This window comes from Cimex lectularius, unplaced genomic scaffold, assembly GCF_000648675.2.
Source record: "Cimex lectularius strain Harlan isolate CLEC.00 unplaced genomic scaffold, Clec_2.1 scaffold408, whole genome shotgun sequence".
Classification (NCBI taxonomy): domain Eukaryota; kingdom Metazoa; phylum Arthropoda; class Insecta; order Hemiptera; family Cimicidae; genus Cimex; species Cimex lectularius.
Genome location: NW_019393055.1, coordinates 241,766 through 269,762, shown reverse-complemented (window position 1 = coordinate 269,762; position 27,997 = coordinate 241,766). Strand labels below are relative to the sequence as shown.

The 27,997-nt window shown below is 33.6% G+C and overlaps 1 protein-coding gene across 1 annotated transcript; it reads left to right on the top strand.

Moving 5' to 3' along the window:
- The first annotated feature begins 129 nt into the window (after window positions 1-129).
- LOC106671046 (zinc finger matrin-type protein CG9776-like) lies at window positions 130-26,606 on the top strand. The gene is made up of 11 exons (XM_014401806.2): window positions 130-915; window positions 8,479-8,599; window positions 8,673-8,795; window positions 18,193-18,304; window positions 18,722-18,784; window positions 19,320-19,498; window positions 19,572-19,700; window positions 19,964-20,185; window positions 20,285-20,384; window positions 21,329-21,447; window positions 23,914-26,606. Exons 1-11 carry the CDS (start codon window positions 593-595, stop codon window positions 26,425-26,427), a joined length of 4,005 nt encoding a protein of 1,334 aa, XP_014257292.1. The 5' UTR covers window positions 130-592; the 3' UTR covers window positions 26,428-26,606.
- Window positions 26,607-27,997: the final 1,391 nt, after the last annotated feature.

The following is a 27,997-nucleotide window of genomic DNA, read 5'->3' as shown; positions in this document are numbered from 1 at the left end:
TTTTAATTATTTTAAAATATTAATTAAAGAATTATTTTAAAACATAGTCATCATAATTCTTATGTTTTTAGAAATTATGTAATATCGAAATGGCAGTAGAGAATTTCAAAAAAATTACAAGGCTTATTTATAAAGTAACCGGTTATTTATAAAGTAATCCATTTTAGTACCGTTTAACGAGATATAACTGTTGTTTTAATATAGCCGTCAGTGATCGTGAGATTATTTTTTATAATAGCTTGCGGCTTTTAGACGAGTAAGAGCAATTTCAGACTGTTTCGCCAAATCGCCATATTTTTGTTTTCTGAGCAACACTGTCGACGGCCTGAACGTGATCGAGTCGGTGGGTACTGTTCTTAGAGTAAGTCTCACCCGAAGTTTCAAACTCGTAAAAACGAAGTAAAAGTCGAGAAGTGTTGTTTAAGTCTGTAAGAGTCGAGAAGGAAGTACGTCAGCCATTTAGTTTCCGCCGTCACGCCGTTGATACGTTCTCACATTCCAGTCCGTCCGCCCCGGTCGGCGCCATTTACGCGTTGTCCGTCAAATCATGTGAAAACGTTTCCCCTCTTGGATCGAATATTCGACGAAGGACATGATCGAGCCGAACGAACGATTCGAGCCCCCTTCGAGGGCCGGCTGGGAGAACAGCAGGAAGTTCAGGTACAGCCCCGGCTCGGCGGAAGACGAGAAGGAAAATGACTCGACCTATGCTAAGGAGAACCGGTCCGAAGGAGTTGAAAACTCAGCAGACGGCGAATACGCGAGAGATAAGAAGCGGAGGCGGAGCAGATCTTCTTCCAACGACAGCCGATCTTCGTCCTCAAGCTCAAGGAGCAGCTCCGGCTCCTCCAACTCCAGCTCCTCCAGAGGAAGGAGGCGCTCCAAGAGCCGTTCAAACTCCAGAGACTACACTAGGTAAATTTTTACTTTTTTTTAAATTAACAACAATTTCCCCACAGGTTCAGATTAAAAAAACAATCAACTAATATAATTATTAACATATCTATTTATATTCTCAAGTACATACACGGGCAGGCAAAAAATTCCACCCACTTGTAATATAACTTGATTTGTATATATTTTTATAAATTAATCAGTTTCACATTTTTTAATGTTTAATAATTGTGTCTTTGTGTAAAAAAGGAAAAAAATGCTAAGGAAAATAAAAAAAAAGATAAAATTTGCTTAATTTGCTTATTACATTTTTAATTAACATTCCAATATTGCGTATTTCTTCCTCTTGCCTTAATTATATCTCGAAGACGCCTCGGCATATTTTCTACCACTCTGGAGGTTAGCCCATTCTTCACGAAGAAACCATTCAAGATTGTGGAGTGTATCAGGAAGTGATGGACTTGCCCTTATTCGTCTTTTGAGGTTATCCCATAAATGTTTGATGGGTTTCAAGTCTGGAGAACGGGCTGGCCAGGCTAACACACTGATGTTATGCTGTTGTTGTTGTGTGTGTATGTTTGTACTATGCGAGTGACAAGTGGATGGGCATTATCGTGCATTAGAATAGGATTGTCGCCGATTTCATTGAGGATAGGCAACACATGTTCCAAAAAAATTCATCCACATAGCGAGTGGCCATCAAAAACACTCCATGAACAACAACTAAAGCATGGACCTCACATGACCGCACTTGACCTGCACCGCGTGACGTCCAACAGTCGGCTGACTTGCGGTGACGGTGATGGAGGACCCACTTGTCCGTACCGTGTTGGACAACACTCAGTAGTTTAGTAGCTTAAAAGCTACATCATTCAAAGCTCACATTGTTTCGTTGAGAAAAAAGTTAAGCAGTTTTAAAAATATTGAATTAGGGATGATAGCACTTGTTTTTCCTATATAGGGCACTCTCAACAAGACACGCAAGAATGCACAATTACGCAGAAAACAAACAACACTTTGAGCCTTGAAGATGATCTCAATAAAGATCGAAACGTTGGCACGATAAAGAAACTGTTTTTCTGAAACTTAAGACACACCATCTCACGATTTCTGAATAATAATCTGTGTGTTCTGGTCAATTCAGGTCCTCTTAGGGGGCCATCAGACCATACTGATTTAATCTTCGAGTGTCAGAAACTTGGACACCTCGAATGTCTTGGAGCTGATGAATCACTTGAACAACGGTATGCGCTGGTTGTGGTTCTGTTACCCTAGAGCGTCTAGAACCTATGGTAGGACCAGTTTCTCAAAAACGTCTTAACACCATCTCGCAGTTTTTCATAGAGAACTCCGATGTTAATGGCCGCACAACTGATGAACGTCCATCATCAATAAGTGCCACTCCACACGCAACATCCTTAGCACTAAGTGGCATTTTTAAGTTTAAAAATTGAAATTTAGGGATTTGTCTTTATTGTATATATTGTAACATATAAAATTGAGGGATGTCGCTATGAAAACAAACATTACATTGACATACTTAACAAATTCTTGCTTTTTCAGCATTATGTTAGGATGTAAAAGATTTCATCATTTAATTCACTTTTCCATATGAGCCTGGGAACCCAGGCAACTATTAACTTTTTAATTTTCCTAATAGGATAAAATGAGTCCTTAGAGTACTTCTTTTAAATGGTGTTACTGTTTGATTGTCTGTGTGAGTTCTGTTTTCAATGATTAGTCTAATGTCTTATATTAATCCTCTAAAAAAATAAATGTCTGTATTTTAATACTTTTTCCAAAATTCAAAATAGTGGGACAAAACTCATCTCTTGCTTTCATTATTTATTTTAACTTGCTTCAACATGGTCAGATTGTCACATTTCACTTATTTTGATGGCTGAAAATGTTAATGAAATTAGAAATGGTGATAAACAAGCTTTTTTATGGCTTGATTCTTTATTTTTAGACTGTTGATTTGAGCTGACACATGAGGGAACTGTTCTTGTCGAATTGTCGTTTGTTCCATCATATTGTTTATAACTGTCTTTGATCTGTGTATTCTTAACTCTGTTTAGTCTGTCAAGCAATATATACAGTAGTAGTTGGTTAAATACAAAAGTAAACTAACATATTACAAATCCAAAATAATTTTTGCCGTAACTCATTTTATATTTTTAATACTGAATAATAAATATTTTAAAAAGTTCAAATAATGCATCAATAGTTGATAAATACAGAATGTGTCCAACTCATATCTTTGAAAAATTGAGATTTTACTATAGTAAATTCATGAAATCACAGATTTTCTGCCTTCTACTGAAAACTCTTTGTTTATAAAATGGCACATGGTTATTAATGATCTAATTATATTGTTCTTGTCTTTATTTTTGTCATCCTTCTTTTTTTATGGATTGTGTAATTTTTGTTATTTATAACTAATTTTATTATTAAATTAATCCATATTTGCTTAATGGTCATAATTAACCATATTAATTATTTCAATTCATTATTATTTTGACGCAAGTTCACTAGTTTTCGTGATCCACTTGACCAATTAATAACTTTCAATTATTAAGGTTTTTAGTTGAGATAAAAAAAATCATTGTCACGAGCGGGATTCGAATCCACGTCCTTCGGTTGGATACGCCGCTACTCTACCACTTGAGCTATCATGACTTTGATCCACTCGGACACTAATTTCCCATCTCAACTCCACCTTTGAATTTTCCCTCCTTTTTGCCATTTTTCAAATGTCGTTTAATCTATTTGATTCTTGGCAACAAATGAAATGGCCACGGAGAGCTTTAGTGAAGTAATCCTTAAATAGTTATCACAGGATGTTGATAGATGTGTGATATGATTTGATTTGAATTCTCTTCCAAATTATTATTGTTTTATTTTTACGAATTTTGTAAGTTTTCAAAGGGTTATTTATGAATGAAATTTCGTTATTACCTGCATCTAAAATCAAGTCTGTGTGAGTCATGAAATTATACCCCAGAAGCATAGGGATTGGCATGTCTCCTATAATTTGGAATTTTATTGGCCAGGATAAATTTTTAAATTTAATTTTAATTGTGCCTTGGTTTTGTATTGTAAGTGCAGTCCCTGCAATTGAAACTTATTTTTGTCATCAGCCAAGCTCAAGGTTTTAATTAATTTCCTGCCGAGAAGTTTTGCGCATTTTTGGGAAATGGCATTGAGCTGCCGGAATCTAATAGGGCTGGAAGCTCAACTCTTCCGACTTTGACTATAATAAATGGCAATCTTATGGCATGATGTGGGATTGCTTCATCTTGAGGAACTGCGTTGGCTATTAGTTTTTTAAAATTTTGTGCGGGGGGGGAAGCGGTTTATGTGTATTTTCCGGATGATTGGTGGTGATAATTTGTTGAAGTTTTACTATATTTTCATTCAGTGTCGGAAAAGCCTGCTTGTCAAATTGTACAAATTTTTTATTTTTATTGTTTTGATAATTTAGATTTCTTGTACAGCTTTCCTTTCTATTGAGATTTCCAAAGTTGGGATTTCTTCGATTATCCCTTTGGCTATGGTTATAACTTTTCGAGTTTCCGTTTATACGTTTCCGTTACGCTTGTTTGAAAAGGTGGTGAGTGGTTGATGAATTTTTTTTTTTTTTAAACGAGGGTTTGCAACAGCAGAGGTTATATCAACCCTCAGAGTGCCGGTGTTTTTGAAAAAAGCCCATTTGTAAGTATGTCAGGTTCGAGTGCAGGGCCGCTGGATTCGAACCCGGGACCTTTCCTTTACAGTGATGAGCGCCGTGTCAACGCCTAAACTGTTGTGGCCACCGACGCCCCCCTAGGTGTATAGTGTGCGTGATATGTATAAGGTCGTGGCCAAATTTGGAAATTTCTGTTAGTAAATTATGGTTTGTTGGGCTGAAAATGTTGTGACATGTGAAAATTTGGCACATTGTTTACAGTATGCATGTTTTGTGCAATTGAGAGCGAATTTTCATTTAGTCTTATTTCGACTTCTTTCACCTTGTTGTGTAATTGGACGTATGTATTAATATTATCAAGGTATCCTAGTAACAATAAATATTTTGGATGAATAGATGTTTTTAAATTTTGAATATTTGCATGTTCATTGTATTCCCCAAATAGTTTCAACATGATTATTTGCCTGTCTATGTATTCATGCTAATTTTCATTTAATTTCTGTGGATAGAAAAGATAGTCCATCTTAGTTTTTAAATATTGTTTTTGAGACATGCCATAGTTGAGCAACGACAGTGGCGAACATGTCAAAACTAATCTTCGGATGTGACAGCGCATTGTAAAAAAAATTAGCACAAGTAGGATTTATTTCTTTTTCCGCTAAAATTAATAAAATGGATTGGAATTGGGGGGAGGGATTGTGTACCTATTATAGAGTCACTATGAGAAAAGGTTTTTTGTCTGTGTTTCTCTACAATTTGTGTTAACAATTCATGGTGCTGCTCATTCATGATGTCGGATAAACCTTTTTTAACATAAAAAACAAGGGATTCCAAGATGTGGAGAAAATGATCCATGAGGATGTTCTGATGGCTGCGTCCATTTCCAACTGCTCAATTTTTTTGTGACAGACTTAAGTTCTTTCGTTGGATTTTTGTCATTTTCAAATAGATTTAAAAATGAAAATGATTAGACACAACCACAGTTTATGTAACACAATTAAACACAATTTAATTTTTGAAAGAGAATTTTTTTATATTTTATTTATCTGCCCTTTTATTGATTAATTGACCCAGCATGCATTAACAAATATCGGAAAAATCAGGATAATAGGAAATACAAGTTGGAAGGAATATTTAAGTTGAGATTTGGGATGGAAATGAAAGAACCTGCTCATTCGTGTAGAAATGGATCCAATTTTAATTTATTATCTTTTACACTGTCGTTATTAAGAGGTCAATTTTAAATTGATCAACTATTGAGTACGTGGTTCGCTCTGCTACCAATTTTAACTAAATCATTTTAACTTATTAAATTCATAGTTTTCGTGGTCCACTTGACCAATTAATAACTTTCAATTAATTAAGGTTTTTAGTTGAGTTAAAAGTCACGACGTCTCAAGTGGTAGAGCAGCGGTGTATCTAGCCGAAGGTCGTGGGTTCGAGTCTTGATGATTGGCGAAACATGGTTGAGTTTCAGCTTGTCTAATCCCAATTTTTTAATGTTAATTGAGAATTTTGGCTGTTGATTCTTGCTTAATCCGAGCTTAATGTTACTAATAATTGTCGGATGCCCAGAAGTTTTAGAAGAGTGGTACACTTTACTGCCGTTGATGTTCAGTAGAAATATTCCTTTCTGTCATTTTACTGCAGTCCCATCCTGGCGGCTTATGTTAATAAATTCTTCAGTAGGAAATACAGTCAAATACTGGTTAAGCTCAGGTATCCAAGTCAGGTGATTGTCGGTTACGACGAGTTCTGTGTATGTACAGTTCGAGGATCACAAGAATGAAGTGAGGCCTTGTTGCACAGGTTGTCCTTATGGTTGATTTTTGGTATGAACATAGATATTTCAATTTAGTTTGTTTACAATTATTATTTAAACATGATATCTATATTATGAATATACATTTTGGGTTTAAGAAAATAGTTAACATTAGGTATAATAGTTATGAATTTAGATTCATGTTGCCTAGGTACTGATAGTAATTTGTAAAGATTATAATCGTTGTTAGTGACCAAAGGCAGACGTAATAAAATTTTGTTCATAATGAACTTCGCAAATAACTTTTATTAAATAATATATTTTCTACTTTTGGTTTAAACGGTAGTCTATTATAAAATTTAGTGATTTCCTGAATTTCAGTTAACAATTCTTGAGAAGATATAATGCTGGGGTGAAGTTTTTGTAGCTTGCAAAATATTATGGAGTTTTCTAAATCTTGTACAACATTCAGCAACATTTGATATGTAAGTTGTAATTGAATAATAGAATCGCTTAGTTTTTCTAATTCGACAAAATCACTTAACTTGTCGTTTATTGTTAAAATTTTAGTTTTTAATTCGATAGTTTTCATTTATTATTATTCATTGTTTTGTTAAATTCGTCTATAATTTTTACATTAAATGAGTAGTGTGATTCTATCTGGTTCTTAATGTTTTCTTGGTATTTTCATAAATGTTCTAACTTTTCACTGTTTAAAGCATCAAGATTACCAGTTAACATTTTTAAAATAGATCCTACACCATTAAATAAACCTCTTTTTATTCTAGCATTATTCTTATTTTTTACAAAAACTGTTTCTAACTTTTCTGCAATTACATGTTTAGTATGATTAATTAATTTTAAAGTATTTACAATATGTCTTGTTTTACTACTATTAACAGTTATATAATCTACATTTTTACTATTTAACAAAATATTATTGGAATAGATAATCTTAGATACATGGTTATAAAATTCTTCTACATAGTCTAATTGATTAAACAATTCTCTAAAACTAAAATAGTGAATAAAAGTATGTTCTGAAATTTCCAATTTTGCCAAACCAAAGTTTACAGGAATTATACCAATGCCGTTTGTAATATCAACTATGTTGATTTTCCTCTGGTTGTGGTCCAGAAGAGGAGTGGGAAGAACCTGTTTACCATCATTAGAATCTTTATCAACTAGGTTTTTATCGCAATGTAGATTATTTACTGCACTAAGATACATATCATCAATATAATTTAATTTAAGTAAATTTTTATCAATCTTAAANTATCCTTATGTTTTGAGAAATATTATTTGTTTTGTTTCACTCATTCAGGGTCTTGGGAATGTTTTGTAGCCAACTTATAACATCAGTTTGCTTTTTGTGTCATGTTAATATAAAAATCTGAGAATAACCAATTGATAATTCTTGATGTTAGGGAGAAGTTTTGTTTTTAGTCAATGTTTTGCTCAGTAAACATTAAATTTGACACTTCATGATAAGGACTTCTAGGCGATGAGCTGGTAATTTGATGGTCTGTTCTATTTTCACTAGTTCTATCTGGACCGATAAAAAAAAAAAAGATTATGGGCAGAAAAAAGTGAAGGAGGTAATCAAGCCATTATACAATTTTTATTACTTTATGTTGTTGTTATTTAAATAAAAAAAGAGGGAAAACTACATAAATTAAAATTTAAATAAACAAATATTCAAGATAACTTAATTCAAGAAAACTTGCGAACCTATCACAAAACTTGTGCACTATCTAGATTTTTTTTTAAATATAGGACAGACATCTCATCCTTTGATGAGACCAAAAAAACAACATTACATAAATTTTGATATTTGTCTGTAGCAAAGCTATCGCCTTGAACATATGGTCTCAAAATGACAATTAATTAAACATTCAAAATTTTTTGACCCAAAATTCTCAGTTATATCCTCAATCTTCCCTTATAGCATAATGTCCTATTCTCATTGTATCCTACTAATGTAGTTTGTCATTTATTATCATCAACCCTTCCTGATAATTGTTTATGATTGTTGAAGTGAAAGTGGGCAAAAGTCATTGTTTTATGTTTTACTATTAGGTTTTTGTTTTGTTGAATTTTATCAATTTTATTGATTTTCTTTTTTTGTTTATAGAAAACAAGATACTTCAGAATACACAGACAGTAGGAATGTCAGTCAGCAAGGCGGCTGGTACACCCAACAAGGTTTTCAGCAAGCAGACCAACAGGTTGCGTACCCGATGCAATATTCAGATGTAAGAAATGCTTATATTTTCCTTTTTTTTATATTTCAAATTGATTGTAATGGAATTTCCACAATTTCAATAGACGTCCTACCCTCAGAATTACAATTCCCAGGGCTTCAGAGGGCCCTACAATCCATACCAAGGGTATGATCAATCAAACTATTACCAGGAGCAAAATTTCCAGCAGCCTCCACCGATGACTCATGTAAGAGCAAAACATCCTTTAAAATATAAGCTGATAATTTTGGAATTGATACAAGATATTCTTCTAAATTAATTGAATCTGTTTTTTATAGTTCAGTGTAGGCCAGTTAAAATTACAACCAATTAATATTATTAACCTTATTAATTTGAAAGATAATTAAAATCAATTGACACTGCTATAATAACAGATTTTTAGTATAATTAATTTACAATTTACTGTTAACAGCAGTATGCTGCTGAAGGTAAGGAGAATAATTTTTTTGCCATTTTTCTTGTGCATTAATTCATCATTGGAGCTGCAACTTATTTTAAACGAAAATATGCCAACACAGAAGAACCCCTGTTCTTCCTTTTAATTATATACCTCCAAATATTATATTTGACTCATTCTGTTGTGCATATTGGTAGAATTGCTTTTACAATTTGTGTTTCTTACAATAATTGTTCCAATACATCGCAATTTTATCCCGTTAGAGATTGTCACACAATTGTAACAGATATATTTTCACATGTTTTCTATCTGAGGATAGGGATTTGTGTTTTTACTGGTATTTTAATTCTTCTAGACTCGATGACTGTGACACTCAACAGGTTGTTGGATGTTAAGCCCTCCTTTTAAATAGGAATGACTTACAAAATAATTACTTAATTATGAGAACATGTGGCTCATAGGAACAGATTTGAGGAAAATTATAAGTTTTTGTAAGGGTTTTTGGTTCACCCTAAGTGTTGGTGGGAGGGGCTTAACAGCAATTATTAGCATACCTCCCAATCCGTTTCCAGAAATTTGAATGTAAGGGTTCTTTACTTAAAGATGAATTGAAGGAGTTAATTTAGTAAAAAAAAAATTATGAACAATCAATAGTATAATTGTACTTGTACATGAAATTGTGGTGTTACATTTACAATTAAATTCTTAAACATAAACAATTGGCTAGGGGAATATTAAACTTAACAAAGTAAATTAAACACAATATTATTAAAAGCTAAAACAGTAGTTTTTTTTAATGTTTACTCAGCTGATGTTTTGAGGTAGGTAGCAAATCTTCATTTATTCGAATGGTTCAGATCGATGTAACCATTTGGTGGTCATCAGATGGTCGGAGATCAAGTGATGTGCGTGATGCCTTAGCTGAGGTTGTCAATTTTTTCTAATAGGTCTTCACTTCACGACAGATGGTTGGTTAATAGGTTAGGGAACAGAACGAAAACAGCGTACGTGCGCACAGTTCAATTGTTCAATTAACACTGGCACTGCCTACAATAGAAAAAACGGGCCTACTTGATATTGTTTGGCTGAAGGGCCAACCGTATTTTAATGCCAGTTATATTAATTTTATGATTGTTTTAACATATGTTAAAAATAAATATATAAACAAAACGGAATAAAATAATAATTACATTTAAATAAATCTAATATTAACAAGTACATTTTTTAGTTTTTAAAACTATTTATTCCGGTGTAAACATACCGCCCACCAAATTTTGACTCGTCAAAATTTCTCCTCTTCAAATGGTAACAAGAGTTATACCACGCACCTACCCATATTCTAAATCAATGGCAGTTCCTTACCAAATTTAATTACCGGTACTTTGGTTTTACTTCATGATCCCACCATAGCGCCGATGTTTTGGCCTGTAGGACAGGTATAGGATGTTTTCCCAGTGAAGGATCAGATTGGGTGAGTTGCAAAGATAAAAACCAGTGATGGCGAATATCTCCAACCATTATCTCGATCGTCACCGGTAATTAAATTTGGTGTTCGTTTTTTCCATTTTCCTCGTTGTTGTAAACGATTGAGATAATCTAACCTCCATCGTTTCCAAATATTTATACATTTTTGCAGGAACTGCCATCGATTTAGAATATGGGTAGGTGCGTGGTATAACTCGCTGTGGAATGGAAATGACAGGGGCCCCTATTAGAAAATGGCCCTGTGTAAACATGTCGAAACTGTCTAGATCGGAGGACATAGGGTAAAGCGGATGAGAATTCAAGATGGCTTCGGCTTGAGAGGTTAAGGTGGTCAGCTCTTCAAATGTCAAGGAATGCCCATTTAATACTCGAGTGATGTGGTACTTTTAAGACTTCACTCCATCTTCCCAAACGCAAATAGGTCAGTACAATTACTGGTCCATTTGCACAATTTGAAACCACCTCGTTTTAATAATTCAATGAGTTCACGCTGTAATTTTTTAGCAGCAACAATTGTATCTGCTTCAGTTAAGGCATCGTCTATATACATGCCATACCGAAGAGTATTCACAGCATTGGGAAATTCAGCACCTTTGTCAACAGCGAGCTGCTTGAGAACTCGCAGGGCAAGAAATGGTGCAGATGACAAACCAAAAGGCAAGCGATTTAATTCATATTCCGTTACTGCTCGTTAGGGTCGGCTCTATATAGAAAATGTTGGAAAGTACGATCATGTGGAGACCTTACAATCTGTAGGTACATCTGCGTGATATCAGCAGTCACTGCGATCTGGAATGTGCGAAAATGAAGTAGTATATTTTTTACATCATGTTGTAATTTCGGGCCAGTCAATAACTTGTCGTTTAAATACAAATGGCTGGTAGAAAAAGAAGCATCGAATACTATGTGAAGCTTGGTCGATGTGCTGTCCTTGATCACTCCATGATGTGGGAGAAAATATTAGCCTGGCAGCGATGCATGAGAGATAGTAGCCTTTTGACAAATATTCTCGCATTACAGTATCGTAATTTTCTTTTAAGCTAGGCTCCTTTCCGAATTGATGTTCTAATTTGTGAAAACGGACAAGAGCACCCTGCTTTGATTCGCCTAATATCACTGGGTTTTCCTTGAAGGGCAAAGATACAACATATCTCCCAGAATCATCCCTCGTATGGGTCTTCGCAAAAAGATCTTCACATTGTAATTCGAGAGGATTGGCATGAAAAGTTGAATCTACTTCCTCGATCTCCCAGAAGGTCCGCAAATGAATTCTACTTGTCTCCTTCACTAACAAGGAACATGCAGTGTTTGACGACACTTCACAAATTCTTCCCATTAAAACTATCCTAAAAATAGTGTTAAGGGCTGTCGGGAATCCACCAGGTAAATTCATGGAATTACGACAACATCTCTCCGAATAGATCGGCCCCAAGAAGAAATTCAATTGGACCGGGTTCGTAGAACTTAGGGTCGGCGAGGTTAAATCCAAGGTGTTGCTGCACAACTTTAGGTAAATGGCAAGATGGCAGTTGATCAGTGATTTTATCTAAAACGATAGCAGTTACGCAAAGTCAAGGTGCATCGTTCTTACTCGGTGCTGAAATGCATTTTAAGGCCAAATTGCCTCCTGCGATTGACTGCTCACCCAGCCCGACTAATCGTTGAGGATTCGGTTTAGTTGGCAAACACAGCCAACGGGCACACTCGGTTGTTAAAAATGACGGTTGTGATCCACATTCAATGAGTATATGTATTGGCTGCAAATTTCCTTTGCCATCCTGTATACGAGCAACAGTGGTCCCAAAAATAACACTTGGCTCTCCAGTTGTTGCCGATAGGACCGGTGTTTGATCGTCAAAGCGTGAAACATCCACAGTAGGGTTTAATTGGTTGGTATGAAGGGCTCCAACGGCAGGATGCGAAAAATGTATACTTGGTGGCTCAGGTTTGTGGCATTTTCAGCATTCGACAAGTGTAAAAGAAGGGAATGATGTTTTTTGCCACAATGCCGACAAGAGTATGTGGACTGACATTTTATTCAAGAATGACCGGTAGAAAAACAATTTAAACAGCGATTTAATGTCTTTATTCGCTTGAAACGATCCGAAGGGCTAATTGCACGAAACTGGTTACACTCAAAGATTTTGTGGTTTTCTTGACAAATAGGGCATGCCTTCAAATTAGAGGATACTCCCAGGGGCAGCAGGACACGTTTAGGGTGTGATGTTGGTTTCACGGATTGATTCGGTATTAGTGAGGTTAATGCATTTGTTTGAAGTTGCAGAATTTGTTGTTGAATAAATTTAGAGAAACTATTGAAATATAGGATTACTTCTTTTGGTCCAAAATCTGCTTCAAAATGCTCTTTGGATTTGGTATCAGTAGTCTAAGTGAAAATGTGAAAAGTATAAAGCCTGCTGGGTCTTCCAGGTTAAGTAAAATTGCTAAAGGCTTGAGCTGATTGTAGAACGGTGGAGGAAAATCTCTCAAGAGACGTTTGATCATGTTGCACCAATGGTGGAAAGTTAAAAATTTTAACTTAATAATTTGTTGCCAGTATCCTTTCATTGTCAAATATTTTAGTTAAGCTGTTCCAAGCTTGATGATATTCTGAAGCAATTAATGGAATTGACGATATGGCTTGGAAGGCAGATCCAGATAGGGATGATTTTAAATAATGAAACTGTCTAATGTCATCTATGTCAAAGTTAAGTATTAGTGAAAGAAATGTATCTCTGAAGGAAGGCCAACAGTTTATATCACCATTGAAATTGGGAAGCTTTATCGTGGGTAGTTTTGTTTCGTTAGAAGTTGTTCTCTCTTAATACCTTTCTCTGGTGTCCTTCTTTAATTGATCCAACTCGGCTATTTCTAATCCCAAATATTTTCTTATCTTCTGGGCTTTAGACATCATATTGAGGAACCGTTCAAAAGTGGTATCAATCATAGATATGCGATCCTTGTTTGCCTAAACGCTTGTCTGATGTCTTCCTCGACGACAAAGAAAGCCTTTCGGTTTCCGTGATGTTCCTCAGACAAATCACATAATTCGTTAGTATGGCATTCAAAATCTATCTGCAGGGTTTCGGTTTTTAACATTTTTATTTTTAAAAGGATTGAACTCCACACTCACCCCACCATTTATAATTTATTTTTATTTTTATGGTAATGGATGAAAAGGTAAATAGAAAATCTCTCCTAACTTAATTTATTTTATTTTTTTATTTTTTAATTTTTTAATGAGGGTTCGCAATAGCAGAGGTCATATAAACCCTCAGGGTGCCAGTGTTTTTTAAATTATTTTTTATTTTTTAAAAAATTTTTTTGTTTATTTCTGCTGGATTCCAACCCGGGACCTCACCTTACAGTGATGAGCGCCGTGTCAACGCCCAAACTGTTGCGGCCACCGACGCCCACAAACTTAATCATGAAAGAAAATAAAACTGGAGGACCAAAATAAATAGGTAGCTGGTTCAAATCCAGCCCGTGTGGACCAAAAATGTTGGGGGGGGGGGAGGGGCTTTACGGCAATTATTAGCATACCTCCCTATACATTTCCAGAAGTATGAATGTAAGGGTGTTTTACTTGAAGGTGAATTGGAGGAGATAATTTAGTAAAAAAAAAATTATGATCAACCAATACTATAATTGTACTTGTTCATGAAATTGTGGTGTTGTTACATTTACAATTAAATTCTTAAACATAAACAATTGGCCAGGGAAATATTAAACTTAACAAAGTAAATTAAACACAATATTATTAAAAGCTAAAACAGAAGTTTTTTTAATGTTTACTCAGCTGATGTTTTGAAGTAGGAAGCAAATCTTCATTTATTCGAACTGGTTCAGATTGAGGTAGCCACTCAGTGGTTATCAGGTGGTCGGGGATCAAGTGATGTGCGTGATGCCTTCACTGAGGTTGTCAATTTTTTCTAATAGGTCTTTACTTCGCGACAGATGGTTAATAGGTTAGGGAACGGAACGAAAACATCGTATGTGTTCACAGTTCAAATGTCCAATAAACACTGCCACTGCCTCCAAGCGAAAAAAACGGGCCTACTTGATATTATTTGTCTGTAGGGCCAACCGTATTTTAATGCCAGTTATATTAATTTTATGATTATTTTAATATATGTTGAAAATAAATATATAAACAAAACGGAATAAAGTAATAATTACATTTAAATAAATCTAATATTAAACAAGTACATTTTTTAGTTCTTAAAACTATTTATTCTGGCGCAAACACCAAGTTGGAACTATTCTAACTGTGATAACTACACTACTGTAAAATAATTATAAACATACAATTTCGAGAAGGAATATGATCATAAATAGTAAATTCCAAGAGAAAAGATGGGATTGTAAGGCGTGACTAATTTTCAAGACCGAGTGGCTAAGGATGAAGCGCCAAAACACTTCGTGAAACCAAATCTGCACCCAAAAATGGTTATGGTGATTATTTGGTGGTGTACTGCTGGTTGTTCACTATAATTTCCTGAATTATGGTGAAACTCACATCAGAGAAATATTGCCAAGAAATAGACAAAATTTATAGGAAACTGCAACATCAGTCCATTGGTAAACTATCGGGTTGTCCGGAAAATAATGCAGGATTTTAAGTTTTCATTAAAAAAAATCTATATAAAATATTCTGTTTACGTTTACAGGATTACTCATTTGTANTATTTTGATTAAAGAACATTGCTTTAAAGTAACTAGTTTCTTTTTTTTTGTTTAATACCAAAATCCTGCATTATTTTCCGGACAACCCAATATAAGGGGCCGATTCTTCTTCACGATAAAGCCAGGCCACATGTCACAATGCCAACCTTGTGGAAACTTAAGGATTTAGGATATGGAACCTTACCACACCATCCATATTCACTTGACTACAGCCTTCCATTTTTTTACTCATTTTGATAACTTCTTAAGGGATAAAATTTTTAGAGAACACAGTGAAGCGGAAAATGCCTTCTAAGACTTTATAGGGTTGAAATAAAGATTTTTATGTCAGCAGAATAAAAGCACTTATATACGTTGGGAAAGATAGAAAGGTTGTGATAAAAAAATGTTGAATTTTCTTTATTTTATAAAAATTAAAAATAGTTTTGTCAACCTTTTCAAAACCTGCATTATTTTGCAGTAGTCCAATATTATTTAAATTTATTTCAATTTAATTTATTTATTATTTAAAATTATTGAATCAGTTCAGTCATTAGAAAAATGATGTTAAAATTTAATTCACAAAATCTGTTTATTACTGTAATTTTTTTCTCGTTTTCTTTTGTATTTAATCAGTGAAGGTTGTAATTATTGAACTGATATGACAGATCAATTTATTTTCATTGTAGCATCTGTAACCAATGGAGTACATGGCGCTGAATATGTAGCTGGCCAGAGCTTCAGAAGTGCTACAATGATAAATAATTTTAAAGTTGTAAGAGTTCTATAATTACAACCATACATTGATGAAATTCTCTTAATTTTTTATTTTGATTATTTTGAGTAGCTTTCTTTGATAAATTAAAACAAAAATTATCAATTTATTTATGTTGATATTTCATATGAAGAAAGAACAAAACACCACTTCAGCCTAATATACACTTCTTAACCCACACTGAAAACCTACGATGTGAGTTTAAGAAAGTATATCGCTTGTTATGCTATAGATAATACGTATTGGTAAACAATCTGAGAGACTTGTCTAGATAATGTGACTTGTAAAAAGTATTCCAAACTTCTTTTCAAAAGAGATTACACAGCAAAAACTCTTCTTATTGATTCACTTAGTTATATTTTAAAAACCAAACAAAATGTTTATGAAGAAACAGTAGGAAGGGGACGTTTTATTTAGTGTAAAATTGATCATTAATACCTATTTTTTTATTTATATTTATTAGTTCCATTTAATTATTTTCATTTAGCTCCAGACAAATACTTTCATTACATTGAAAAACATGCGATTAAATATTTAAAATATTAAAATATGATATTAATTATTACTGCAAAAATCTGAGTCTTTTGACAACCGGCTGCATAATTATTTCTGACAAAGTTGCAACAAAAATCCGCATTTTATTTATGCTTAAATAAATTTAAACATAACGAACAAATACCTTTATTCCTCAAAATATGGGTCGTTGTTTTCAATAACCTTAAGACATCTTTGTACTAATTTAAAAGTGAAAAACTTGGGTGGCCACAATTGTTAAGGTGTTGACACACTCATCCCTTCATCCCTGCAAGGTTAAGGCCGCTGGATTTGAAGGCTTACTAACAGATCCCCCCCCCCAAAAAAAAAAAAAAAAAAAAAAAACCTGGCTTCCTGAGGGTCCATATACCTCGTAGCTAAAATACTCTTGTTAAAAATAAATAAATAACAAAAACTTTGAAGTATTGAGTTGTTTTGCCTTGTAACAAGTGGGCCATACACAGAATTAAAGTGGTAACCTGGAGGAGTGAGATATGGGTTGTAAGCTACACGTGGGAAAAATCTTTACATTCCAGAATTCTGGTTTGGTTTAATTATTGTAGTTGTCTTTGATGTGTTCGGTTTACATGATGAGAATATTTTTTCAGTTTACTAAAATAACAGCTTCAACCTTCTCAAATCTAATCTTAAAAGTTAGAATTAATCAATATAAATCGTTAGATCAACATGCTCAAGGGCATGAATGGTTTATCTAGGCTTAACTCATAACTTGATGTTAAGATTGTTGAATTGATATAATTTTAATCATTCAATGGCAATTATTTGGAAAAAACTGTATCCTTCTGAGGCATTGATTTGTGAGGAATGTTTTGTGCAGGTGTGTCTGTCTAAAGTACTTCTAATTCCTGGAAGTTTCTTGCAATCTTGATGTTTTTGTCTGATGATCAGCTTGCCTGGCTGCTGTCCAAACATCAGTTTATTTTATTTACGCATTTCCAATATGACATGAATTTTCACTCATTTTTCAAAATGTTTGTATAAAAAAGCTACTTGTCATCTTTCAATACCCATTTATTAAAAAAGATAAAAATGTTTAATAACGCGGGCTTAAAAGTAAATATTTACTTCTAATCTACACCTTTAAATAGATGTCTAATTAAAGCTGCATTGAGTACATATTTACAAATTGTAAGATGGATGAACCGAGTGTATTCGTTCCAATTGTTCTTATCCATGACTTTTATTATAATTGGTATTAATTTTATTGAGATAATATTGATATTGAATTCAGTATATTTGTATGGAGACTTTTTTAAATTTATAAAATTATTTTATAACCTCGAAATTTTCCTACTTGAAAAGATAAGTTATTTTTAGCTAACATGCTTAAAATTCCTTGAGTATGGTATATCGGCGAATTCTATTAAAAATGAATGCAGTATTACAAAACTATTAGTCCAAGCAAATTAAATGTTTCTTTAGATTCCTCTCCCTATCCCCTAAAAAAAACCCCCAAAAAAAACCAGTTCTGAAACTTATTTCAAGTGCCTTTTGTGTGTATCCGATCTCACACGTCCTTAGAAGCCCAACTAATGTTTACACATGTGTGTATTCCTCATACAGTGTCAACAGGACTCGGATATTGGGGGTTTCTATGTTGAATCGATGCAGTAAGTTTTTTATTAATTTCTCTCCAGATTAATAATAGAGTTGTTAGATTTTCAGAAATCTGGGTTAAAATATTTTCTTTTGTGTTATTCTCTTTAGGAGTACACCATGGGTGGTCCTGCAATACAAGGAGCCAGCTGGGATAGCAATGTGGTCTACCCAGACATGACACAGCCACCACCCCTCAGTGTCATGCCTACATCAACTACAGGTAAAATTAAAATGATTCCTTATCTCTCCTCAAGCCTCCTTGCTTTAGTCATTTTTCGAAATATTAGTCAATCCCTTTTGAACATAATGGAATGTCCATTTTTGAGAGGTAAAAAGCCATTTTAGCACATTTACATCTTTACTCGTTTTCTTTAACAGTGAGCAATCCGATTCTGTACTTAAGAAGATGCTATGTTTAGTTCATATTTTGGACAAAAAATTGATTAAGGTAAGAACATACGGATGGTTTTGAAGCTCCTGTTTGAACAGAACATAGTTCACCTTCTGTATGTCGCTTAAACGAAGAATTGCCCTTGACGACTCATCAAAATTGGGGAAAAAACCATCAATTTTTCTAAATTAGGTTTATGTTGATGTCAATTCATTTAATATATATTCCTTTTTTTGTTTTATCAAGCGTCTTCAGACCATCTTCCTTCTGCCCATGGGGACAAAAAGACTGAAGAAGCTAAAAAAGAAGGTAATTATATTATGTTTCATTTGTCTCTTTGAAAGAAGTTGAAGAACAAATTTTAAACCTTTGTCGATGCTTATCTCAAGTTTGTAATAATAAAGATATATGCTATCTGATAGATTACCAGACATCTTTGTTCAAATTAAAAAAAAAAGCTTGGCTCTTTTCAACAATTTACACTCCAACTTGTTAATTGAGCAGTTCACTCAATAAAGTCAGTCATTTTTATATTTTCAAACCCAAGATTAATTTTGCGATTTAAACAATTTTAAATATAAAGTCTCCATCATATTTGCCATGCTTGCAGTTCTGGGTTTAAATCCCAGCGAGCCCATGGCTTTTTAATTGATTGTAATGTGAAAAATGTATTGTAAAGTAGTTTCACCCTTCATCCGCGACACCAGACCGGCATTTGGATGTTAAGCCTTTCTAAAGAAAAAAATGTTACACCTTTAAATTAATTATAAAGAGAGTACATGGATTTTTTTCAATTAAAATTTGTATGTTAATACTATAATTTACTTCTTTTTCCCTTCTGCAGCTGTTGAGCAAGAACTGATTCAACAGAAACGGACATTGGCCAAGCAAAGAGAAGAATACATTAGAAAGAAGGTATCACTCACTAGAGAGTTGAGCAGATTAAAGGATCAAAAGCGAGAGCTTATTCAGGAAAACTCCAAAGACAACGAAAGAATCCTGAGAGAAAATGCTAAGCTCAGGGTAAGAATTTTTAATTTTTTTACCTTTTTTGTTGTCAGTTGTTTTTAATCAACTTGTTTCTTTGTGTTTAAAGGGTGAAATTCAGACTAAGCTCAAGTCAATTGATAGTGTTATCGAAATGCTGTCAGGCATTATTGGTGACAAAGGAAATCTCTCTGAAGTTGTTGCTGATATGTTTAAGAAGGAAAAGAAATCCGAGAAGGTAAGCTGAAATTTGTTTCCTTTAAAAAGCTAGGATATTAGCAATGCCTTTCCAAGTAAACGTTGTTGAGACACTTAATTAAATAGAAATTTTAGCATATAATAAATACAAAAAATGTAAAAATATTTATTACACTGACAACCTCAGTGCTCACCATGAAGAAAGTATAAAAAAAAAAAAAGTCGGCAGGTATAATAAAACTATCTCTCCGAATGCGAAGGGAGTTATGTATTCAATTCGAAAATGCCCCGTTTGTTTTATAGAAGAAACGTGGCGAAACGCCTCCTCCGGCTCCAAAGTACAAAGATCAAGAAAAGGAAAAATTACAGTCGACATCGCCGACACCCAACGACAAGTTGGACAGCTATAATTTGGTCCACTACGATCCTGAGTTACACTGGTGTTCAGAATGCAATGTATTTCCACGCACGGTCATTGATTATTTAAATCATTTACATTCCGAAGAACACAAACTTGCAAGAAGTGTAAGTGAAATTCTTACTTTAAGTAATAATGTACATAAATATACTAAATTTTTAAATTAATAAATTTTAATGTTAAATTATCAATTTTTTTTCTACCAGAAAATCAAGGTGGAGGACATGCCATGGCATGTGGACTATCCTAGAGAACCAACACCGCTGTTTATAAAGGATGTACCATATAAAAGGATACCCATAAGAGGTAAAGAACTAAAAGTGCATGTTTAAAATGAGTAAGTTCGTTTTAAATTTTATTAAATACATTTGCTTTGTATCATCTCGGGTAAAATTTATTAATTGCAATATTAACAAAACCGTAGGGGCGCGGGGGGCCTAACAGGCTCATCACTGTAAGGTAAAGGTCCACCTCGGGTTCAAATCTAGCAATCCTGAATTTGAACCCTATATACTTACAAATGTGCTTTTTCAAAAACACTGACAGCCCAGAGGTTCATATAACCTGTTGTGCAAACCTTCATATTAAAAAAAACAACTTTGAGTTGATTTCAAAGTATGTATTTAATATTACTTAATTTTTTTAATGGAAATTTGTTGCGTACATGTTCATAACTAACAAATTTTGATCTACTGATCTATTTACAAAGTAAGTATTTGACGTGTTTCCATATTTTATGTACATTAGAAAAAAAAAAAAAAATAAAACAGGTTGGTATTAAAATTACTTAAATTGAAATCTGTGAATTTTATGCATATATTTCAAACAATTATCTTTTTATACCCTTTTAGCAAGGTTCAGATTTTATTTTAAGTATGGCTTTCAGCAGAGCAAGAAGGAGGATGTGAAGATTGCATTGAATCCCATCAAAATATTATTTTAATTGATTTTGTTATATACCTCTGTTTGTTATTTTGAAAATATGTACATTGTAATAGTTTGTAGACAAAACCATTTTATCTCATAAATTTTACAAAATGTAAAACCTGTCAGTTATTTTATTTCAAGATAAAAACAAAAACAAAAACAATCAATATCTTTTCTCATTAACAAATGTATACTTTTTTTCATACCTTGTATAAATATCCTTTGTAAACGTTTAAAATCACAATCTTGGTAAATATGATGATGAGGTACTATTTTCCTTTAGGTTATAAGTATTACATTATTACGTTTTTATTTTTTTACAGGTGTGCAGTTCCTTGTCCCTTCAAGTGCTTGGTACTGTTCTCTGTGTAAGGAGTGGCTTGGAGATATGATCCTTGCTACAAAGCATCTGAAAACAAGTGTTCATGCTAAAAAGTATGGTGTAAGTATTTTTTTTCTTCAATATTATTACATTTATCGCATGTGAGTCAGTGTTGTCTGCGGGGTGATGAACCAGAAATTCGGTCGTTAAAAATCATGAAAATGTACAAACCCAACACATTTAATAACTAAACCATTTAATACTAACAAAAACTCATGAACACAAATAAACAACAGTTCTATTTACACCATTCAAAACATTACAAATTAAAAAATAATGACTGACTAGATCAGTTGAAAAAACCTAAGCTTAAAGCCAGAAACATACTTACCCGATGCTACCCGACGCAAATCCAAACTCCGATTTTCCATAAGGTTGCATTACCCCCGTGCACATCTACCCGATGCTACCCGACGCAAATCCAAACTCCGATTTTCCATAAGGTTGCATTATCCCTGTGCACAGCTACCCGATGCTATGCCACGCTAACCTACCCGACGCTCTGCGATCCCCACTGTCCAGATTTTCGTCGGGTCACATCGAGTACAGTCGAAGACAAAAGAACCAGACACTCATATTTTTATTCAAACTACATGTATTATTGTCGTTATAGTAATTACAACATACTTATTTTCATATAAACCAAATTAACTGTGATTAAAAATTAATTAGTTTTTAATTAAAAAAATAATTTTAATGGTTTGGTAGAAAATTAATCAAAACACCGGAATACGATTTTTTGATATAATGAATTTTACTAACAATTTATTGTATTCGCTTAGGCGGTACATATACTAAAATTGGAACAATTTATTACACGGTTTTGCTCATAAACTATAATTAACAATTTATTTCATAGTTTTGCTTGTAAAATTACACCATTTTGTAATGTCGGGTAGCATCAGAACAGGACACTCATATTTTCTGTAGTTTAATTCAAACTAAGTACATGCAATTTTGTCGTTATATTAATGACATGTTATTTTAATGTAAACCAAATTAAACGAGATCAAAAATGCATAAGTTTTTATAAACATTGTTTAATTATGATGGTTAGGAGTAACTTTATTTAAAACAATTAATAGTTATTCAGATATCGTGAGATGCGGTCGGGTGTGATGTAGGTTTCAGAAAAAACATTTTCTTTATCGTGCCAACGTTTCGATCTTTTATTGAGATCATCTTCAGGGCCTGGGATTTACAAACAATGTTTACATTTAACAAANCCAGGCCCTGAAGATGATCTCAATAAAAGATCGAAGCGTTGGCACGATAAAGAAAATGTTTTTCTGAAACCTACATCACACCCGACCGCATCTCACGATATCTGAATAACTATTGTTTTAAATAAAGTTAAATAAAGTCTAATCTCTACATAAAACAATTAAGTTTAACAAACAATTTATTAGATGGTTGTGCTCATAAAATTTAACTAACAATTTATTACATGGTTGCACGTTTTGCTCAAAATAGTGCATTAAGAACAAAAGATGCGTTGCGATTGTGGTAGTGATTATTGTGATAAACACTGTGGACTGTACGCGATGTATGCTTGCGTCGGATAGATGTGCACACCCCACCAAAACGTGACAAGGCGTCGGGTAGCATCGGGTAGCGTCGCATGGCGTAGTATCGGGTAAGTGTGTTCCCGGCTTAAAGCTGGGAAATCACCTGATGCTTCTCATTTTGGTAGGGTGTGCAGCACATCTGCCCCACAAGCATATGCCACAGACGTCAGTCACAGGAATCAGCGTGTATTATAATCACAATGCCTCTTTTGTGCTTAATTGCATTATTATGAACAAAGCCATGTAATAAATGGTAAGTTAAATTTTATAAGCAAAACCATGTAATAAATTGTTAGTTAATTCATTCTATCCATAAATGATATTCCTGTGTTTTGAAAAATTTTCTGCCTAACCATCATAAGTAAATCATTTTTATAAAAACTCATGAATTTTTTATCTTGTTTCATTTGATTTACATTAAAATAAGCATGTTGTAATTAATATAACGACAAAAATATATATAGTTTGGAATAAACTGCAAAATATGTGAGTATCCGGTTCTTTTGTCTTCGGTTGTACTCGTCCCTACCTGACAAAAACAGGACAGTTGGGAACTGGTTGAATTGCATTCCAAAGAGTAGAGCAATGTTGTGTGGTTGGGCAGATTTGCATGGGGATAATACAATCCAATGGAGAATTGGATGTTCGATTTGTGTTGTGTGGTTTCAAGTCATTGTGATGCGTTGGGTGTGTTCCAAAATGACAAACAAAGAAAATATCCCTACTTCTGCTACCTTATGACATAAATTCAACTTCACAGGAATTATACACACTGAAAAGAAATAAAATGATCATAACAGCCAAACAGGTTCATTTTTTTAGAAACCTAAGATTTATATTGCTATAATTACATGTTCTTATAATATATAATATTATTGCAAGCAATTGTCAAATAGTTAAGACAAATATTTTACTTTAAAACACTTGTTTAATTGTTATCATTTATTTTTACTTTTAGGAGTTCACATCCCAAAATCCACATTGGGAAGTGGATTGGTTAACTGAACGTACAAGGTCGTATGAAAGAAGTTCTGATGAGAAGACTCGCAACAGAGAAGACACAGGCAAAATTGAACCACAACAGCAACAACTACAACAACCACAGCCTCCTTTAAATATGGCCTCATTGGGCAACCAGTTATTGGCAATACTGGCTCAGAATTCAAAATTTGGACCTCCTCCACCGCCGCCGCCACCACCTCCACCTTTAATTGAAAACAACAAAAAGAATTCGTCCTCAGGCTCGTCAGTCGATTCTGAAGAAGAAAAGCTGCACAAGGAAAAGAAAAAGAAGAAAAAATCAAAAAAGAAGAAAAAATCAGACAAATCTCCCAAGACAAAGAGCAAAAGCAAAAGTTACTCCCCTGGTGTTAATAAAAGGGTTGATGCTGCACTGCAAGAGTATAGCACAGGTCTCTATGATGATATGGAAATTTCCAGTGATCATTCAAAATTAAATAAAGAAGATCGAACCAAAGGGAATTCTATAGGGTATTATTACAATGATTTCCAAGTTCCTAATGATAAAGCTGATGTAGTTGAAAGGGCTAGACATGATCAAGATGACAAAAGACAGTTCAAGGCTAAAAATTACTCTGAAGAAGATGATACTGCTGAATATAAATTTATTGATAGTGATTCTGAAAACGCCAAGAATCAGAGAATGAATCAAATAGATCCAGATCAAATTAAACGAGCGTTTCAAGAGACAAAAATTATATTGAATACAGACCTTCCTTTTGAATACAAGGAAGTGCCTAAAACTCGCATGAAGGAAGAAGTCCTAGAAGAAAAATCGCCAGTAAGGACTTCCAAATTTCAACAGGACTCAGATTCTGAGTCTCAGGATAAAAACTTGGAACAAAAAAGGTCACCGCCAGAAACAAAATACAGCAAAAAAGAAAGAAAAAAAGAATCCAAAAGGGATCGTTATGAAAGCAAAGGTTATAAAGAGAAAGATTATAAAAGAGACAAGGATAAATATGAAAAATCCAGAGATAGAGATAGGGAACGTGATAGAGATCGAGAAAGAGATCGTGATCGTGAACGTGATAGAGAACGTGACCGTGATCGTGAATCTCGGGAACGGAAGTCGAAAGAAAAACGAAGTGAGAGGGAAAGGGAAAAAGATGTTAAAAGGCCACCACCAAGAAGAACCCCTGAGAAAAGGAAAAGGAAAGAGGATGAAGATAATTCAGAGACAACTTTTGAAAAACGGACAGCTGAAAGTGCTGCTAAGAAAAAAGACGGCAAGAAGACTTCTTTCACTATTCCTAAGACTAAATTACCTTTTATTGGAAGGATGCCCATCCTTAAGAAAAAGCCTGAGCCAAAACCTGAAGAGCCAGAGGAAAAGAAAGAAAGATCTCCAACAGCTGAAGAAATAAAGAAAAAGAAACAACAAGAGCAAATAATGGCACGTGTTCAAAAACTGCAAGATCAACAACAGCTGCAGCAACAACAGGCATATCAGATGATGTACCAGTTAGCTGGTCAAGCCTATGCTTTGCAGGCCTTAGATTCTGGTGAATATTACGAAGAAATGTATGGACCAGCGTTGCCCCCTACTTCACTCATAGTAAAACAGCCCCAGCTTGTTATTCAACCCACCCAGGTAGTAGTGCCGTCATCTCAGCCTGAAATAGTAGGTAAGGAGATCCTTTTCAAACCAAAAACTGGCGATGACAACTTATTAGAACAGGATATGGAAATCGAAGAGGAGCATCCTCCGAAAGACGAACTCCACAAAGATTTCAAAGATGCTTTGGATCTACTTTTCCCTGAAAATGGGAAACAGAGAGAAATCAAACCTCCTAAGGTTGAAGTTAAAGAACCCGAACCACCTCCAGGCACAGTACCATACGATGTAGCTGTAATGGCGGGCAATATGGGCTATGATATTTCTATGTACACAGAACAAGGTCAACAACAGCAATACCAACAAATGGCTTATTACATGCAGCAACAAGCTGCCGCTTACATGGCTCAAATGGGATATGATCCAAACACTCAGAGTTATGTCATCGATCCTGCTTATTTGCAGCAGGCGACATCTGCAGAAGTAGGGTCTATACCAACACTTGAAGGAGTTCCACCTCCTTCAAAACAGGATGAACCTTTGGAAATCGATGTAACCAAGTTACCACCGTCAGCACAAGAGATACAGAAGAAGAAAAACCCACCATCTCAGAGGATGAGACGCCATCTGAAAAAGCTCGCAATGAAAAGAGCTCAAGAGGGTGGTGAACAAGGTGAGGATGAAAGTCAGGACAAAGACGAAGACTACGATGATGATAACGATAATGAAGATGGCGAAGAAGAAGATAACACCAAAGATCAAGAAGATGGTAAAGAGAAAGAAGGTAATGATAATAAAAAAGATGAAAAGAAACAGTTTGTACCCCAAGAAATGTCAGACCTCGCCCTGCTTGGAATCGAAGAAGGCGACACAGGAGCCCAGAGTTTTGGATGAATCAAAGACACTATTGTAAAGTAAATTTTGTATAAAATTTGTTTTAATTTTCTGTTTTGCCATGTGTTGTGCACTGATTTAAATGCTAAAAATATAATAAAAAATAATAAATAAATAAACCGCAGGATGTTATATCTGTATAGATGATTAAAATGAGTATTAAATGTATTTTACTTTTATGTTGTCCAGAGTTCATATTAGTTTAATTGAAATGTGAGATAAATAATTAGAATTGTGATATTGTCATTTTATCTGTTCGACTGTAATGGTTTGCACGAATGTAGAATGTATGTAATGTACAGTGGTACAATGAAAAACGTGATTTCACCTGACAGTTCATAATTCCCAGTTCTATTCTTACAAAAGTTAATGTAAACATTTTTTTTTTGTGTCATGTCATAGTGTAGCATTTTATATGGCACTAGTTTTTTAAAATATTACAAACATTGAAATATTATTATTTACATAAGATAGAACTCTATTTGAAATATATAAATAATTGTTAATTTAAAGTGTTATGTTACCGCGTTTTTAAAACAATTTTTTTTTTGCAGTTCTTGTACCTTAATTGTTAAATACAAATTTCCAGTTTCTTTAGTAAGTAATTATTAATAAAAGTCTGATGTGAGAAAAAAAGAGAATTGGAGAAATTATGCAAGTTTTAATAGTTTTCTGATATTTTTTAATTTTGGTTTTGGATGGGGTACAAAAAAATAAATAAATAAAACACTTAAGAATTTGTTTTTATTTTATTCATAATTAATAAGTTACCCCTTTTCACAACCCCCACATTAACATAGAAGCAAGTACAATATAAATTATCTATGAGTACAGCAGATGTATCTTTGCTATTTGTAAATTGACACAATTTAGGCTGAAGAATCCCTGAGAGAAAATTTTCAAAATGTGTATATCTTAGAAATGAGTAAAGTTTAAATAACAATTACAAAATTAAAACATTCTACAATAAATTGATTATTAATTATCCAATTATGTATAAAAACCAGGAAATTACATTTTTTAATACAACCAGAGAGGCGCCTGTTCACCATATTAATCTTCCCTCGTTGGTCAACAAAATAATGGAAGAAAAAACTTCGAAAATTGGAGACAATTAAGCTACATGTCTATCATGTGAATCCCTTATCCCACAATTTAAAAAAATGTTACAATGAAAAATCCTTTTCCATCATTAGCCCAGAGAACAATGTTTTATTTACTTCCAAATCTTGCTCTATTTTTTAAAGCATTTTTTTAATCACATACATCATACACTTTATTATTAAATTGTTTTTAGAATGTATTTTTACCCTTAAAACAATACAAAAATTGCATTAAAAAAGTATTTACACAAACATTTAGTTTTAAAAGTTTATTGCTTAAACTTTCAGAGGTAGATTAAACAAAATCATGTTAAATGGGTTTAATAGTAAAATTGTTTTTTCACTTGTATTTAGACCTTATTTAACCATTTTTAAAAATGGTGTACCTTTAAAACAATTGTTTAAATTTGGGAAAAACATATTCAAATCTTATACATTGTGTTTTAACAATTAATTACGGTTGTTAG

Excerpts from the sequence above, each read along its gene's own strand:
- LOC106671046 (XM_014401806.2), top strand. The coding sequence starts at position 593 with ATGATCGAGCCGAACGAACGATTCGAGCCCCCTTCGAGGGCCGGCTGG. Across the intron at positions 916-8,478 it reads AACTCCAGAGACTACACTAG|AAAACAAGATACTTCAGAAT; the intron begins GTAAATTTTTAC and ends TTTTGTTTATAG. Across the intron at positions 19,701-19,963 it reads AGGAAAAGAAATCCGAGAAG|AAGAAACGTGGCGAAACGCC; the intron begins GTAAGCTGAAAT and ends TTTGTTTTATAG.